Source organism: Vigna unguiculata, chromosome 1, assembly GCF_037176805.1.
Source record: "Vigna unguiculata cultivar grain cowpea cultivar isolate G323 ecotype 2 chromosome 1, ASM3717680v1, whole genome shotgun sequence".
In the NCBI taxonomy this organism is placed as follows: domain Eukaryota; kingdom Viridiplantae; phylum Streptophyta; class Magnoliopsida; order Fabales; family Fabaceae; genus Vigna; species Vigna unguiculata.
In genome coordinates this window covers 47,045,215-47,060,490 of record NC_140792.1, presented here as the reverse complement: position 1 = coordinate 47,060,490, position 15,276 = coordinate 47,045,215, and the positions used below count along the sequence as shown (strand labels likewise).

General features: G+C 27.7%; 1 protein-coding gene across 1 annotated transcript; it reads left to right on the top strand.

The window, feature by feature from the left end:
• Positions 1 to 9,851: 9,851 nt before the first annotated feature.
• Positions 9,852 to 11,601, top strand: LOC114163178 (large ribosomal subunit protein uL10). Its single transcript, XM_028047727.2, has 5 exons — positions 9,852 to 10,249; positions 10,361 to 10,429; positions 10,538 to 10,636; positions 10,740 to 11,132; positions 11,223 to 11,601. The coding sequence occupies exons 1-5, from the start codon at positions 9,992 to 9,994 to the stop codon at positions 11,358 to 11,360; spliced, it is 957 nt and encodes a 318-aa protein (XP_027903528.1). The 5' UTR covers positions 9,852 to 9,991; the 3' UTR covers positions 11,361 to 11,601.
• Positions 11,602 to 15,276: the final 3,675 nt, after the last annotated feature.

The following is a 15,276-nucleotide window of genomic DNA, read 5'->3' as shown; positions in this document are numbered from 1 at the left end:
CATACAAAATCAAAATGTATGACAGAATCATCTCATAAATGATTTAGAAACAGTCAAGCATCGAATGCATTAAATGAGTGTTTAATGTTGGAAGCGTTGGAACAAACCCCTTTAAATTTCTTTGTTGACTACTAAACTTTCCTTAATTTGGATTAAAGTTTTGAAATGATTAGAGAAATTTTACATTAGAAGATTTTTTTTTTCTCAACAATGCCTTATAATTGTATTAATATTGGTAATTAGTATTAATGTTTCAAATGGTGAGAAACTAAAATATAGATAGAAAATAAAAATTTGAACGAACAAAAATTGTAAAAATAAGTATAAGTTACTTAAAAGTGATATAAGATCATATATGAGTCATTTAAAACACAATAAAACTCTTACCAATTTTTATAAGACTTTTTTAGTTCAAAATCAAACACGCAAATATAATAATAATCAAAGTACACAGAAATATAATTCTAAAGAAAAACATTTATGAGTATTACTTTACGAAAATTATAAATACACAGCTGTATGCGGTTGTTTTCTTATTAAAACAGGAAATGACTAAGTTTAAACATCATTGATTAATTGTTTTTGTCATTTAACAAGTTTCAATCAAAGCAATACAAATATCTAATGATTTTACATTAATATGATCTTAGGTGAAAATAAATAAGTAAAATACATGACAAGATAATAAATTATCCATTGTCAAATAGATTTAATTGAAAAATATAAATATCTTAAATACTAGTATAACAAAAAAGTATTTAATAAAAAACTGAATAACGTAACTTAAAATATACACATTTATTATATATTTAAAACTTAATTAAATCTAATAAATAACATCAAACCATTTGAAAATATTTAATGAATTAATTTATAAATGATTTAAGAACATTTAATGTTACCATAAATTAGTATTAAATTTTGATCATGATTCATGTATGGCATTAAATATGTGTTTAATGCAAAACAAACTCCGTTACATTTCTTAATTGACAACTAAGTTCTTTTTAACAGTTGAAACCTTTTTTCGTAACGCGGATTCAATGAATTTAGTAGACTATCAAAATCCTTAATATATAGCCTTTGTTTAGATTAACGTTTCAAATTAGTTAGACAAATTTTACATAAGAAGATTCTTAGTATTTTCTCAACAACGTCTTATAATTATATTAACCTAAATGTTTAAATGATGAGACACTAAAATATAGATAAAAAAAAAAATATGAACGAGAAAAACTTATAAAAATATAATATGAGTTACTTAAAAAGCTATATAAGATCATATGACTCGTTTACAGTACAATAAAATCCTTTAATAAGAATATTTCAATTTTAAATCAAACACGCAAGTATAATAGTAGTGAAAAAATTAATATAACTTAAAATTGAACTTCTATAATCGTCATACTGTACAGATATTATAATAAAGAAAAACTTTATAATCAAAGTATGCAAAAAAATATAATACTAAAGAGAAGAGAAACTTTTATGTGTATTACTTTACGAAATTTATAAATATGCACATTCAATTATCGTGTACTAAAAATTATTTAATATTATCAGTTTTACTCCATGGTTGTAAAAGTGCACCACTTTTACATAATTGCTATAAATAAACTTTTATTTGTTTTCTTATTAGAACAGATAAATGACAAAGTTTCATATTTATTATAATCATTATCGTATTTGTTTTCTCATTTTCATTTGGTTTCATCGAATTAAAATAGTTATTTAATATCACAATATTATTACTAACCGGCATACAGATTAAAAAATTATTATAACTGAACAATTTCTGACTTGTCATAGATTGGATAAAATTAACTTTATTACTTATAATTTAATTTATTTTAAATTAAGTTCAATAAATTCATATGATTGAGTCACTTTAAAGCAAATGGTGTATTTGTTTTTATGGAATTGTGCATTTACTTCTATTAATTACTCACTAATTTATTAAAAGAGATACTTTTTTATAATAAAGAATAAATGAATGACAATTTTGAAGTCTAAAATACTGTTTAGTATGATACATCTATGATATCCTTATTACTAAAATTTGTTAATAAAATTTGGAAGAAATTTTTCTTTTTCTATTTTTTTTAAGATCTAAATTAATTGATTTTTTTTAATCATTAATTTTTACAAAATTTATTACGAAAAATGTTTTATATAAAATATTTTTAAAAAATTGATAGTAATTTTTTATAATTTTTTTCATAATAAAATTTATAATTTTTTTTTTTGTAAAAAAGTTTAGAACAACACAAAAAATAAAATTTTTTTAATAATGACTGATAGGATGTATTTGATATATTTAAATATTTATTTTAAAAATAATAAAATATAATATGTGATATATTTATGTTAAAAAATATAATAACTTTTATAAATATATTAAATATACAATTATTATCGTATAAATCTAAATGAAAATAATTTTTAAAATTGTTAAAACTATAAAATATTATCATCATCAAAATATTATTATTTTATGAATTAATATTTAATCTATAATTATCAATAAAATATTAAGAAATATATATAAAATTTTATCGATATATCATAAATAATTTAAAAATATAAAAGCGATTTTATTAATAACATTGGTATATTTACTATTTAATAGTCTTTATGAGTTTGTTGAAAAATTACAATTTAAAAATTTATTATTTGACAAGTCAACCTAGATAATTCACAAGCTAATTAATTGTGATGGTTGTCTTTTAACTTGTCATAGACAGGAGAGAATTAAATTTATTATTATCTTTTAATATATATATTGAGTTAATTTCAAAATATTTAGTTGACCACAACTTTAACGTCCTGTGAAATAATGTATTTACTTTATAGAAATAGTGCATTTACTTTTACTGACTTATTAAAAATCATTCTTCTGTAATAAAATAAAAGATAAAGGGTAAGTGTGAAGTGTTAGAAAATCTATTTAAGAATAGAAAACAAAATATAAATGATACTGGTATATTTTTTTATTTAAAAGTCAAAGTTACGAGTTGGAGTTTATGAGTTTTCATTTATAAAATATTAATTTATCTAGAAATTTATTATTTAAAAATTATTTTATTCTTTCTTTAAAATTTTAAAATTCTTCTTTTATTTATTTAAATGTTTGACTATTGGTGAATAGGGTTCCAAAATTGTTCGATTAAAATTTTTAATAGAGGAAACATTTATTTCTCTTCCTTTTTTATTCAACTCATGTTCTTTTCTGTATGTATCCTATAAATGAGTTGGATGTGTTCTTAAACTAGGTGATTTTATGTTATTTTCGTGTTCATGAGAGTATAATAGGATCATATTTTTTATTTGCTCAATAATTCTATTACATCTTTTTAAATTAAACTGTAAGATACCATATTAAATATTTATAAGTGTATTTTATTATTATAGTAGCACAAATAATAAATAAAAATGTATTATTTGATTTTATAATTTATTTTAATATATATATATATATATATATATATATTGTGAAATGTAATTTTTTTATTTATTAAAATTTGATAATAATCTTATATTTTAATTTAAAATGTGATTTTAACTTTATTTTAAAATTTTGTAAATTTACCTTTTACATTAAATTCTTTTAAAAAATATTTTATAAATTATTTTTAAAATATATTAATATATAGCTAAACTTATTCTATTATATTCATTAAATTTGTTATTATAAATGTTATTTTGACCTTTGATTTTCTTTTTCTAAATCTAAACAAGTTTATTTTTTACTTTTATCTCTTCATTCCCTCTTTTTTCTACTTATTTAAATCTATTATTTAGTCCACGTGGGTTAGAATTAATTTATCATTTGGTGATTAAATTAAAAGTGTTAACATTACTTCAAATAATCGTTGTTATTATATTTTCTTATTAAAATAAACAATTAAAGAAATACATACAAAAAATAAATAAAATATTGAATAATAGCAAAATAAATTCAAAAAATATCTCCAACATTGTGGATGAAAAAAACATATTTAAATAAAAAAATGACTAAAGAAAATTATTTAACTATGAAGAAAGTGAATAAATATTTTATATGAATAGTATGTCATAAGAAAAAAACTTGATGACTGGGTGAGGTTTTTTGTGTTTTAAATGGTATTAGAAATGAGAGAGAAAAGCATTGGTTGGAAAAGGATTTGGTGAGCTACTACTTCTTTGAGAGTCAAAAAGAAAGTTGCATTGGAACTTTTGGGGTTGATCTCTATCAACAAAATCTCCATAAGATTTTCTTATTTATCAACAAACTAAATTAGCATGGTTAGTGGTTGGGGGACCTCTCTTTCTCATTCCATAATTTGCTCTTATCTCTTTTTTCCTCTCTTCTACTATCTCTGCCAAATTCAACAATTTCTGAAACCTCTTATCACAACTACTATACAAAGAAAGAAGTGTGTGGTGGAAATGGATACATGCAGTAGTTTAGGTGGTAATAATGAAGAGTGGGTTAGGTACAGTGCATTTGGGAGGTAAAAAAACTTGAACCTTATTGTCTACAGTGATTCCGTAAAGTTCGCAACTACACTCCACACTGCTACCCGTGTTAGGTAGCATGGCGTCTATTCAAACCAATCATCAATTTTTTTTTTTTTCCTTCCGGTTAGGTCCATTTGATTTTGATGTGATCCCTTTTTGCATTTCAGGTTTTTAAATATAAGTAACTGGTTCCTAGGTAAAATCATTCCATTTCTGTAAATTATTTTTGTCAATAATGATTACGTAATTTCTTTTCTTATAGTACCGTAGAAAACTATGGTAAAATCCGATACAGAATTCTCTTACAAATATTGCCAATCGCAACCTAAAAAAATATATAGATCCAGTAGCGAATGTTTGATACTGTTAATCTTTTTTCTTAACAAATGACAAATAATATCAGTAAGTCCATAATATCAGTAAGTATGTATCTATATCGATTAAAAATAAGATAATTTTATAATATATAAGTGATATGTAAATTTTATTTTACAAATTGATTTTATGAAATTGAAATAGATTTTAAACTCTACTTCTAAATGGTATCAGAATCTTTATTAAAAAAAACAATCATAACAAAATTTCTTTTAACATTCTATTTCACTCGCTGCTCCTTTAATTTTTAATTACCAACTCTAACAAAATATTAAATACATACATCTCTGTATTTTATTATCATTGAAAAAACTTATTTATTCTTGACTAATCTTTGAACCCTGCTATTAAATTTATTTAAATGGTGAATCATACGTATGATTGAAAAGAAAATCTATAGTGTTTCGCTCACATTGCACCATGGCTAAACTTGAAACTTAAAATGTGATATAATGATGTGGTGTAGGACCAAGAATGATGAATGTTGGGCAGAATAGATTGTAGTGTGGATGACCATCCTGAATTCCTAAGTCCCTTAGGCTTCTATAAAAGTACTCCATTCCCATTTGTGAGTTATGATTAGAGCAAAGATGAGTGGAACTGTATGAATGGTTTTGAGCACAAACTTCAAAATCATAAAATGACTTGCTACGGTGGAAGTCTCACATCGACTAGAGATAAGGTCAATTCATGATATATAAGTGGGTGCAATCCTCATCTTACAAGTCGGTTTTGTGGGAGTTAAGTTAGGCTTTAAATTCATTTCTAACATGGTATCAAAGTTAAGTTATAGTCTATCTTAGCGAACTTTATTGGACATTTTATTCCACCTGTTATCGGACCGTTAACGGATCATCCACTAATTTCACCCACTTCTAACATGATCTTTACAATTTTACGATGGACAATAATATTTTGACAATTAAATTTTGATAATTTTTTCCTATAATCTAAAGTGATAGTTTTTAAATAAATTTTAAATAAAAAATAAAATATAAGAAATCACTCCAAAAAAAATCATTATGTATCAAAATTTAAGTTATTAAAAACTCATTTTTCTTTTATAACTGATTTATGTGTAGGCCATTGCACTAGAGGCTCTGAACTTTATCTCTTTCATCATGTTTGGCAATGGCTATGATTTTTGTTGCAGTAGCATGACTGCCATGTAATCACTGCTTTACTCATTTCGATTCCTTCCTTCTTTTCAAGCTACTTATTTCAACTCCATTCACAACATTTTTCAGATTTGGATCTATTTATCATTTCCATAATTGGATTAATTATAATATATCAAACAACTACATTGTATACTACTTCTCATACCTTTTTCAAAGTAGTCAAAGAACTATATACACCAAAACTTTACTATCAATTATATGGTTGCTCAACATCAGTATTTGAACTTATTCTTGCAACTTAAAATTAGTACGTATTTTTATTTTAACAGGTTAAAGTTTAATATTTATATTAATTTTAATTTATATATATATATATATATATATATATTTCGCAACAAATTTTGTAAAAAATACTTGCGAATTTTAAGAAATAATTATCACGAAAGAATTACATACCTATTAAAATTCTTATAGAAAATAGAAGGAGAAAATCTTTGCTTACAAATGTTTTTAACAAATTTGTAAAAAAATTTTCATATAATACGTAAATTTTTAGTAGTGTATATATGTTAAGATTTAATTAAGTTTTAATTATCTTTTAAAATTGTGTATTTTCCTTTTAATTTTCTTATTGTATTTAAGGTTTTATCATTACCGTAAAAATACGATTAATTTTATTATTTTAATAAAAAAATAATAAAATCGTCAAATTTTCTAATAATATTTATATTACCATTTATAATCATCAAGGGACTATAGTTATTACTACCATTAATTTAATACGAGTGACCATGACAATATATTGTTATCATACAGATTTTTAATAAAGATATTAAAGTAAGGTGAGGAGATAAAAAAAAAAAAGTTCTTTTAATTTTTTTTTATCACGTGCTTTAGGGCACTTGTTATAATTTTTCTATAACAAATAAATGAATGTGAAGTTTTTGCTGAAGAAAAAGTGCGTGACTTTAGAAGATTTACAAGTTATTACAGAATACGAATATGTGATAATCATAACGAGACACTTAGACTTTGTAGTGGGAAAAAATGATTACTATTTTCTCTTCATAACTCAGATACTTCTCTGTAGAGGAATATATTCATTTGTGACCACCTAAAAACAAAGTTTTTTTTTTAGGTGTCAGGAAATTAAATTGAAGAATAAAAATTAATGAAAGGTTACATCAAATTTGATGAGTATTATTAGGGTGGGGGTACAAATAAAATTAAAATAATATTGTATCAAGCAATGTTTGATTTTTGTGTGTTTTATATTCAATAAAAAATTTCAACCACCTAAGACTAAAATTTAGAGTTTATAAAAATAAAAAAAAATACGAGTGCTATCAAGTATTAGAACTATATTAGAAATAAAATACTGGCAGTAGTACATGTGATGGTATAAATTTGAATTTCAGTGAAACACTGTAAAAAACTGTTAGGAAAACTTCAATTACAATTATTGAACTACACAAAAATTCCTTTTCATTTATTAAATTTAAGCATACTTACATACAATAATTTATCTTCCTCTCCATTTTTTAAAGAAAAAGGACATGTTTCATTGGTTTAACAATTTTTTTTCAAAATTTGTGGACTTAAATTATCTTTTCATTCATATATTTTACTATTGTATAATTTTGTTCCACACAAAATTTTAATTGAATATTTCATCTTTTATTTATTTTTTTAAAAATCAAGCAAATTTAATAATCATGACTGTATGATCTAATTATTAATAAAAAATTTAATGTATTGAATAAGTATTTGACATTTTTATCATTTATAAATATGCAATTTTTTTCGGTAAAAAAATTTAATTATATTTAATTTGAATAAGTAATTGACATTTTTTTTTCTAGATTTTAAACTTTACTCGTATATTTGATTTGAAAATAATATATAGATGTTAACAGGTAGTGGATACTGAAAAAAGAATTAAAAGAATTTTTCTATCGAAATAAAAAAATGTGTTTTCAGTAATTAAAATCTTTAATTTTGGGACAATATCTTTTCTATAATGTGAAAAATGTTATCTAAAGCACTCTATGATACCCCTAAAATGCTTTAGGCTTGTAGGTTGTAGCTCTCATTGCATGTGGGGTGACCCTACCCAATCCCAATTATCGCATTTTATTTCCATTGGAAATTGAGTCATAACCTATGCCTAAATAAATACAATGGATTGATTTAAATTTAATATTACCTAAATATAAAATGACTTTATTAACTTCTTCAGCTTAATTATTCTTTCTTCATGATTGTATGTTAATGAATGAACTAATTAATTTCAGTAAATTATTTTGTTTATATTTTCTTTATTACTTTTATCCAATGGACTATTAAAGCCATCTCTTTCTTAATAAAAAGACAAAATTAAAAAAAAATATTAATTACTTGTTAAGAACATTATTTAAAGAAATTAATTATTCATTGATGTAAAAAAAGACAAATGAAAGAAATTGATTGTATATCATTGAGTCATAAAAGAGTAATCATCGATCACGATATTGCGACACGTTATTATATTATGAATTAGTAGAGTAAAAAAATTATTTTAAGTCATTAGCGGTGCATAACATTCGAATCCAAACACAATAACCCCAACATGATTTAGTTACTATAAAAAGGGCATAAAATTCATGTTCTTCTTTATGCATATATTTATCTTACACAACGTGGCTACCTCAGACAGCACAAACAACAAAGAAAATTGTTCCATTTTCATTTCCAGTTAATACTATCTATCACCATGATATACTTTGAAAAGTTTTACCAAGCATTTTTGGAACTGAAGGGAATGGTTACGTGGACAGAAAAATGGAAATGCTTTTTTGTTTTTTTATGGTGAAAGGATCATGTTTTTAGAGTTGAAAGAAATTGTGAAAACAATTATTCCTTGAACCTGTACAATTGGTTTTAAAGTGAAGATTCTCGGTCCAGTCCTGCTGCAACAATTTAGTGATGCAACATGTATCAATGCAAAACGAAGAATTGAAGATCGACATTTCCTTTTCTTCTTTCCAACCACTTCTGTACTTTATTTATCCTTTGATTCCTCTGTTTGGTACCACTCTTCCCATAGATCCTATCTACTATTACTCAAAACCCTACATGCTCCTCCCTCACTCTCAAAACCTCATATCACAACACACACCATTTTTTTATTGGTCACACTATAATATAAAATTATAAACTCTTTAAGAAAAAACATTTCACTCAAATCAATTATTGGTTACTAAATATATGATGGATTAAGTGACTAATTGGTTTTAGAATTTATCTTTACTTTTATTTAATTATAAAGATAATACGCTGTTTATGTTCATTTTGTTTTTCAAAGTTTGTATAAAAATAAGCCATTGAAATAATATAAAAAGATGCATTTGTTTTATTGTTTCGATGAAATAAGAAATGTTTCTTCCCCTCCCGTTCTTTTTCTTACTCCACTCTGAATAATCCACGCTGAAAAGAAAAGAATAAAGCCCATTTAACTAGAAAAAGTCAAGTGAGGTGCATTTGTTTGACTTTCTATTTGGGCCGAAGTCATATTGGCAATGTAAATTGGACTAGGCCCATTATCAATATTCTAAGTCATGCTTAACAATGTGTAGATATCTTTTAGATTTGGTGTTTTATTTAATTGAATGTCATACATTTTATAGACGTAATTAATAATTAACAAAAAGAAGAATGTAGTTATGGATTAATTTGTTTTTCTGTTTGTGATTTAGTCAAACATAATTGTAGGTGCGGTATAACCGTGGGATATTTTAGTAATGCTATTTTAGTAACCTAAAGGGGTGCGGTTACAGTGTGTATTCACAGATAGTTGCACTTCATTTCTAACAATTTTCTTGTTCGTCTTAGATAGATCTCCACCGTAGAGGAGGTTAAAGAGACGGCGGCGTTTAGCTGTCCACCTTGACTGAGCCATAGCAAGCTAACTTTGTCTTGGTCCTCGCCGGAAGTAGAAGAATTAAGCTGCGTTATCAATGGCGGTGAAACTGACAAAAGCGCAGAAGAAGATAGCCTACGATGCCAAACTGTGTCGGCTTCTGGATAACTACAACCAAATCCTGGTGGTGGCTGCGGACAACGTGGGATCCAACCAGCTTCAGAACATCCGACAGGGTCTACGTGGCGACTCCATCGTGCTCATGGGAAAGAACACCATGATGAAACGCTCTATCAAACTCCACGCTGAGAGCACCGGCAACAAGGCCTTCCTCAACCTTGTTCCTCTTCTTGTGGTCAGTGCAAGTGTTAATATTCTCACAGTATACGTACACTGATTAATGCTTAACACAATTAATTCTAACCATTCAAGACAAAGTTAATAACTATATTGTTGGCTGAATTAGGGTAATGTTGGGTTGATTTTCACCAAAGGTGACGTGAAGGAGGTTAGCGAAGTGGTTGCCAAGTACAAGGTACATTCATCCTTCGAATGCATGCATGGTTTGATTGATTTTACTGTTCGAAAAAGTTTAACTTTAATTGGCGTTTGAAATTTGTGGTATGGAAACGTGTTTTTACAGGTGGGAGCTCCTGCTCGTGTTGGGTTGATTGCACCTATTGATGTTGTAGTTCCTCCAGGCAACACAGGGTTGGATCCCTCTCAAACATCTTTCTTCCAGGTTTCTGCGATGTTCTTCTCCGAAGAATCTGAATGACCCTGTTGGTAATATACATGGTATGGTGTTGTTTTACATGAATTTGATACAAATGTAAAAATTTCAGGTGCTGAACATTCCTACGAAAATTAACAAGGGTACTGTGGAAATTATCACTCCTGTGGAACTGATTAGGAAGGGTGAGAAGGTTGGGTCTTCTGAAGCTGCATTGCTTTCGAAGCTTGCGATAAGGCCCTTCTCTTATGGGCTTGTGGTGGTTTCTGTTTATGACAACGGTTCGGTGTTTAGCCCTGCGGTTCTTGATCTCACTGATGATGACCTCCTTAATATGTTTGCTGATGGAATCTCCATGCTCTCTTCACTGTCGTTGGCTATCTCCTACCCAACAATTGCAGCTGCACCACACATGTTCGTCAATTCCTATAAGAACGTCCTCGCTGTTGCAGTGGCCACAGAATATTCGTTCCCTCAGGCTGATGAGGTTAAGGAGTACCTGAAGGTATATATATATTGCTCTTTATTTCTGTGTTCTTGAGACATTGCTTTCATTCTTAAACTTTGTCGGTAATCATTGACATGATGATTGCAGGATCCTAGTAAATTTGCAGTAGCTGCTGTTGCCGCACCTGCTACTGATTCTGCTCCTGCTGCTGCGTCCAAGGAGGAGGAAAAGAAGGAAGAACCAGAAGAATCTGATGACGACATGGGCTTCAGTTTGTTTGATTAAGTTGCCAGTGGTTATATTGAGTCTAGTTTAAGTATTGCTGTCTGGTTTGGTAAAATAGATTTTTTCTTATTTAGGCGTTATTTTCTGTTTTCATCATTACTCTGGTGTCTTATTATTCCTATTTTAGTTACTCTATAATAAATTATAGTGCTAGCACACACACTAATACCTTTTGACACTTAAAATTATCAGAACTCATTAATTCAGGCTCACCTAACTTACTAGTGTGTTGAAACTTGGATTATCTTCCATTGGGCTGTTACTATTCATGGTTAAAGGGTAATTCATTGGAGTTGCAAACCTTCGTTTCCGCTACATGATAAAGGCTCATGGCCATGTTTGAACGAAGAAATGGTAACTCACCTACATTGAGACCCAAAAAATATGTCCATTTTCATATTGTGCTATTTTGCATTTAACTCAGGTATTAATATTTTTGGATAGTACTATTTTGATACCCAATAATTTTTATACACACAAATTTACATCTATTATTTTATCATTAATCTCTTTCTTTCTTCATAAATATAAAAGTTACCTTTTTTTTTTAATGACAAAAATAATTCTCTCAAAATTAATTTTCAAGTGGTGCATCTAGTGTAAGAAAACATTTTCTTCTTAGGCTTTTTACTACTACTTATCACCTTGTTTGTCCACCACCTCAATTTTCTGTATAATGTTAAAAAGTTAAAAGTCCAACAAAAACAATTATTTATAGAAAGTAATGTTCTATGAAATGGTGAGGATAATGGTCATTTTGCGAAGGTTTGGCAGGAAACAAAATGTACCTATCAGACCTAAAAAATTAGGTAATTAGATGATCGTATAGCGTGACATGGCTCAAACTATATCCGTACGTAAGTTTAGTTGTTTTCTACGTATTACTTGTCAAGTTAAATCTAAATTATCGTAAACAACATAAATTACCACTGAATATCGTCGAAATAAAAACTACGTTTTTATAGTTTTATTTGTCATTATATCACGATTATAAAGACACATGAAAGTATTTGAATTTGATATCACGATTATAAAGACATATAACTACTCGAGTTTCGAACTAGTTAAAAGGAAGCGTAATTAGACAAACTCACTTTATATGAATATTGTTTGTGTGAATTACATGAAAAATTTAACAACTTATGAACATTTTTAAGAGACTTGATTGTTGACACGTTCTTGAATATTACAGTTCAAAAGTAAGTTCTAAATTTTTACCACCTTCACTATCGAGAATGATAGTTTAATTTTTCAATTATTACCATATGGTCATGTTACTTTTTACCTTTTGATATTGCTAATTTTAAAGACAATATTCAATATTTGACTTAGAAAAGTACCACTGATCTCTCGTGAAAAATACTGTTTTTTTTTTTCATGTTATAAGATCAGCTTAGATCAATTTTTACATGAATACTGATAAAAAAGATATGAAAAATAAAAATGAACATAACTTTTTTATAGATTAGAATTAATTCGTACATAAATTAAAAAACATAGAGAAGTTATATAAAATAACTCTTACAAGTCATTATAATTTTATTTTATTAAGAAAATATTTTCTATTTATTTTTGATTAAAAATATTATAAGGAAATGTCGCAACTATTGTAATTTATTTTTCAAAAAGACAATATCCTTCACACGTATAATCTTCCTTGAATAGAGTAAATTCCCATAAATTATGCAACTGGTATTAGAATATTTAATTTAAAAAATAAATTTGATAGTACTAATTGAATTCAAAACAAATCTATATTATTGATGTTAGCCTAGGAGTGTCATATTTTCTTCCTTCCGGCCGACATGTTTTCCTAAAGGGGGGTTCTCCCTGCACCCCAAAAGATTCTCCTGTACCCCCAAAAATGACCATTTTCTCCTCACACTCAGAGTAGTGAGACCCACACTCCATCCTCTTACCTCACTTCACTCACCATTTTCACTCCGTATTCATTCACCTTCCTAAATCACTCATCACTCACTTCACTCACCTAATTCAAGCACAAAACACTCACGATTTTACATATTTCTCACTCACTCACGTTCATGGTGCACACAACATTTCACTCACCAACTTTTTTGCACCTCCAACTTCGTATTCCGTTTCAGAAAATATAAAAAGCTTCCACAATTCGTTTCAAACATTTACGAAACGGATTACGTAAGCTGTTTCGCGAAAAAAATTAAAATTTATGGAAAACGGAATATGAATTCCGTTTCGTAAAAAAAGTGAAACGGATTCTGTAATCCGTTTCAAAAAAATTTTAATGTTTTTTGAAATGGATTACGTAATCCGTTTCACTTTTTTACGAAACGGATTTCGTATTCCGTTTCCCAAAAATGACTAATTTTTCACCGAACCGATTACACAAGGAATGAGTCTTGTTAATTAATCAAATGTGGTTTGATTTGATGTGATAATGTGTTATGTGTAGTAATGTTATGCAAAAGTGAAGTGAGGTGAGTGAAAGAGAAGAAATGGATGTGGGAAGTGAAATGGGAAGAAATGTTGCGTTTGAGGATTGAAATGAAATGAAATGGTTCCCACGTGACCACAGAAGTGACATGTCAAAGAGTGAAAAAGAGGTGAGAGAGAATGGAATTATGGAATGGAATAAAGAGTAAATAATAAGAATGTGAGTAATAAAACAGTGTTGCTTTGAAATGGAAGGAAACATAAATGAGAGCACAAGGAACGTGGCAAAATCATTTTGCAATCCATTGGTTTATGATTGACGCCTCTCTCTCTCCTTTCTCTCACCACATGCCAATCCACCACCCTCTCACACGGATTTCAGAATCCGTTTAAGTGAAAATCAAAAAAAAAAGGAAACAGCTTTTGTATTCCGTTTTAGAAAAAAAAAAAACGAAATAGCTTCTGTATTCCGTTTCAGTCAAAAAGAAAAATAAAAATTAACCAAACGGCTTGTGTATTTCGTTTCAGCTTACCGTGAAACGGATTTCACAATCCGTTTTAGTAAAGAACAAAAAAAAAATCAAAACGGAATGTATGTTCCATTTCAAGCATGTTTCAAAGTGTTTTGGAAAGCCATTTCGGTGCAACTACAACCCACCACAACTCACATCAAATCAAACCACATTTGATTAATTAACAAGACTCATTCCTTATGTAATCGGTTCGGTGAAAAATTAGTCATTTTTGGGAAACGGAATACGAAATCCGTTTCGTAAAAAAGTGAAACGGATTACGTAATCCGTTTCAAAAAAAATTTAAAATTTTTTTGAAACGGATTACAGAATCCGTTTCACTTTTTTTACGAAACGGAATTCGTATTCCGTTTTCCATAAATTTTAACTTTTTTCGCGAAACAACTTACGTAATCCGTTTCGTAAATGTTTGAAACGAATTGTGGAAGCTTTTTATATTTTCTGAAACGGAATACGAAGTTGGAGGTGCAGAAAAGTTGGTGAGTGAAATGTTGTGTGCACCATGAGCGTGAATGAGTAAGAAATATGAAAAATCGTGAGTGTTTTGTGCTTGAATTAGGTGAGTGAAGTGAGTGATGAGTGATTTAGGAAGATGAATGAATACGGAGTGAAAATAGTGAGTGAAGTGAGATAAGAGGATGGAGTGTGGGTCCCACTACTCTGAGTGTGAGGAGAAAATGGTCATTTTTGGGGGTACAGGAGAATCTTTTGGGGTGCAGGGAGAACCCCCCTTTCCTAAAACAGGTAAGGCAGTGATGAGTAAATGGGCCTAAATGGTTGGGTACAAATGCATCAGCAGCAGACATATGAAGAAAAAAAAGGTCAAAAAATTCATTATACTTTCTTGTAGATTTTAAATTTAATTTAAATGCATTTAATGTAAATAATTACTTTAATACACTTTCTGTGAAAGATTACCGTTTAATGATTTTTTTAATAAACACTTAAAAATTCTGAATTTTGTGTTT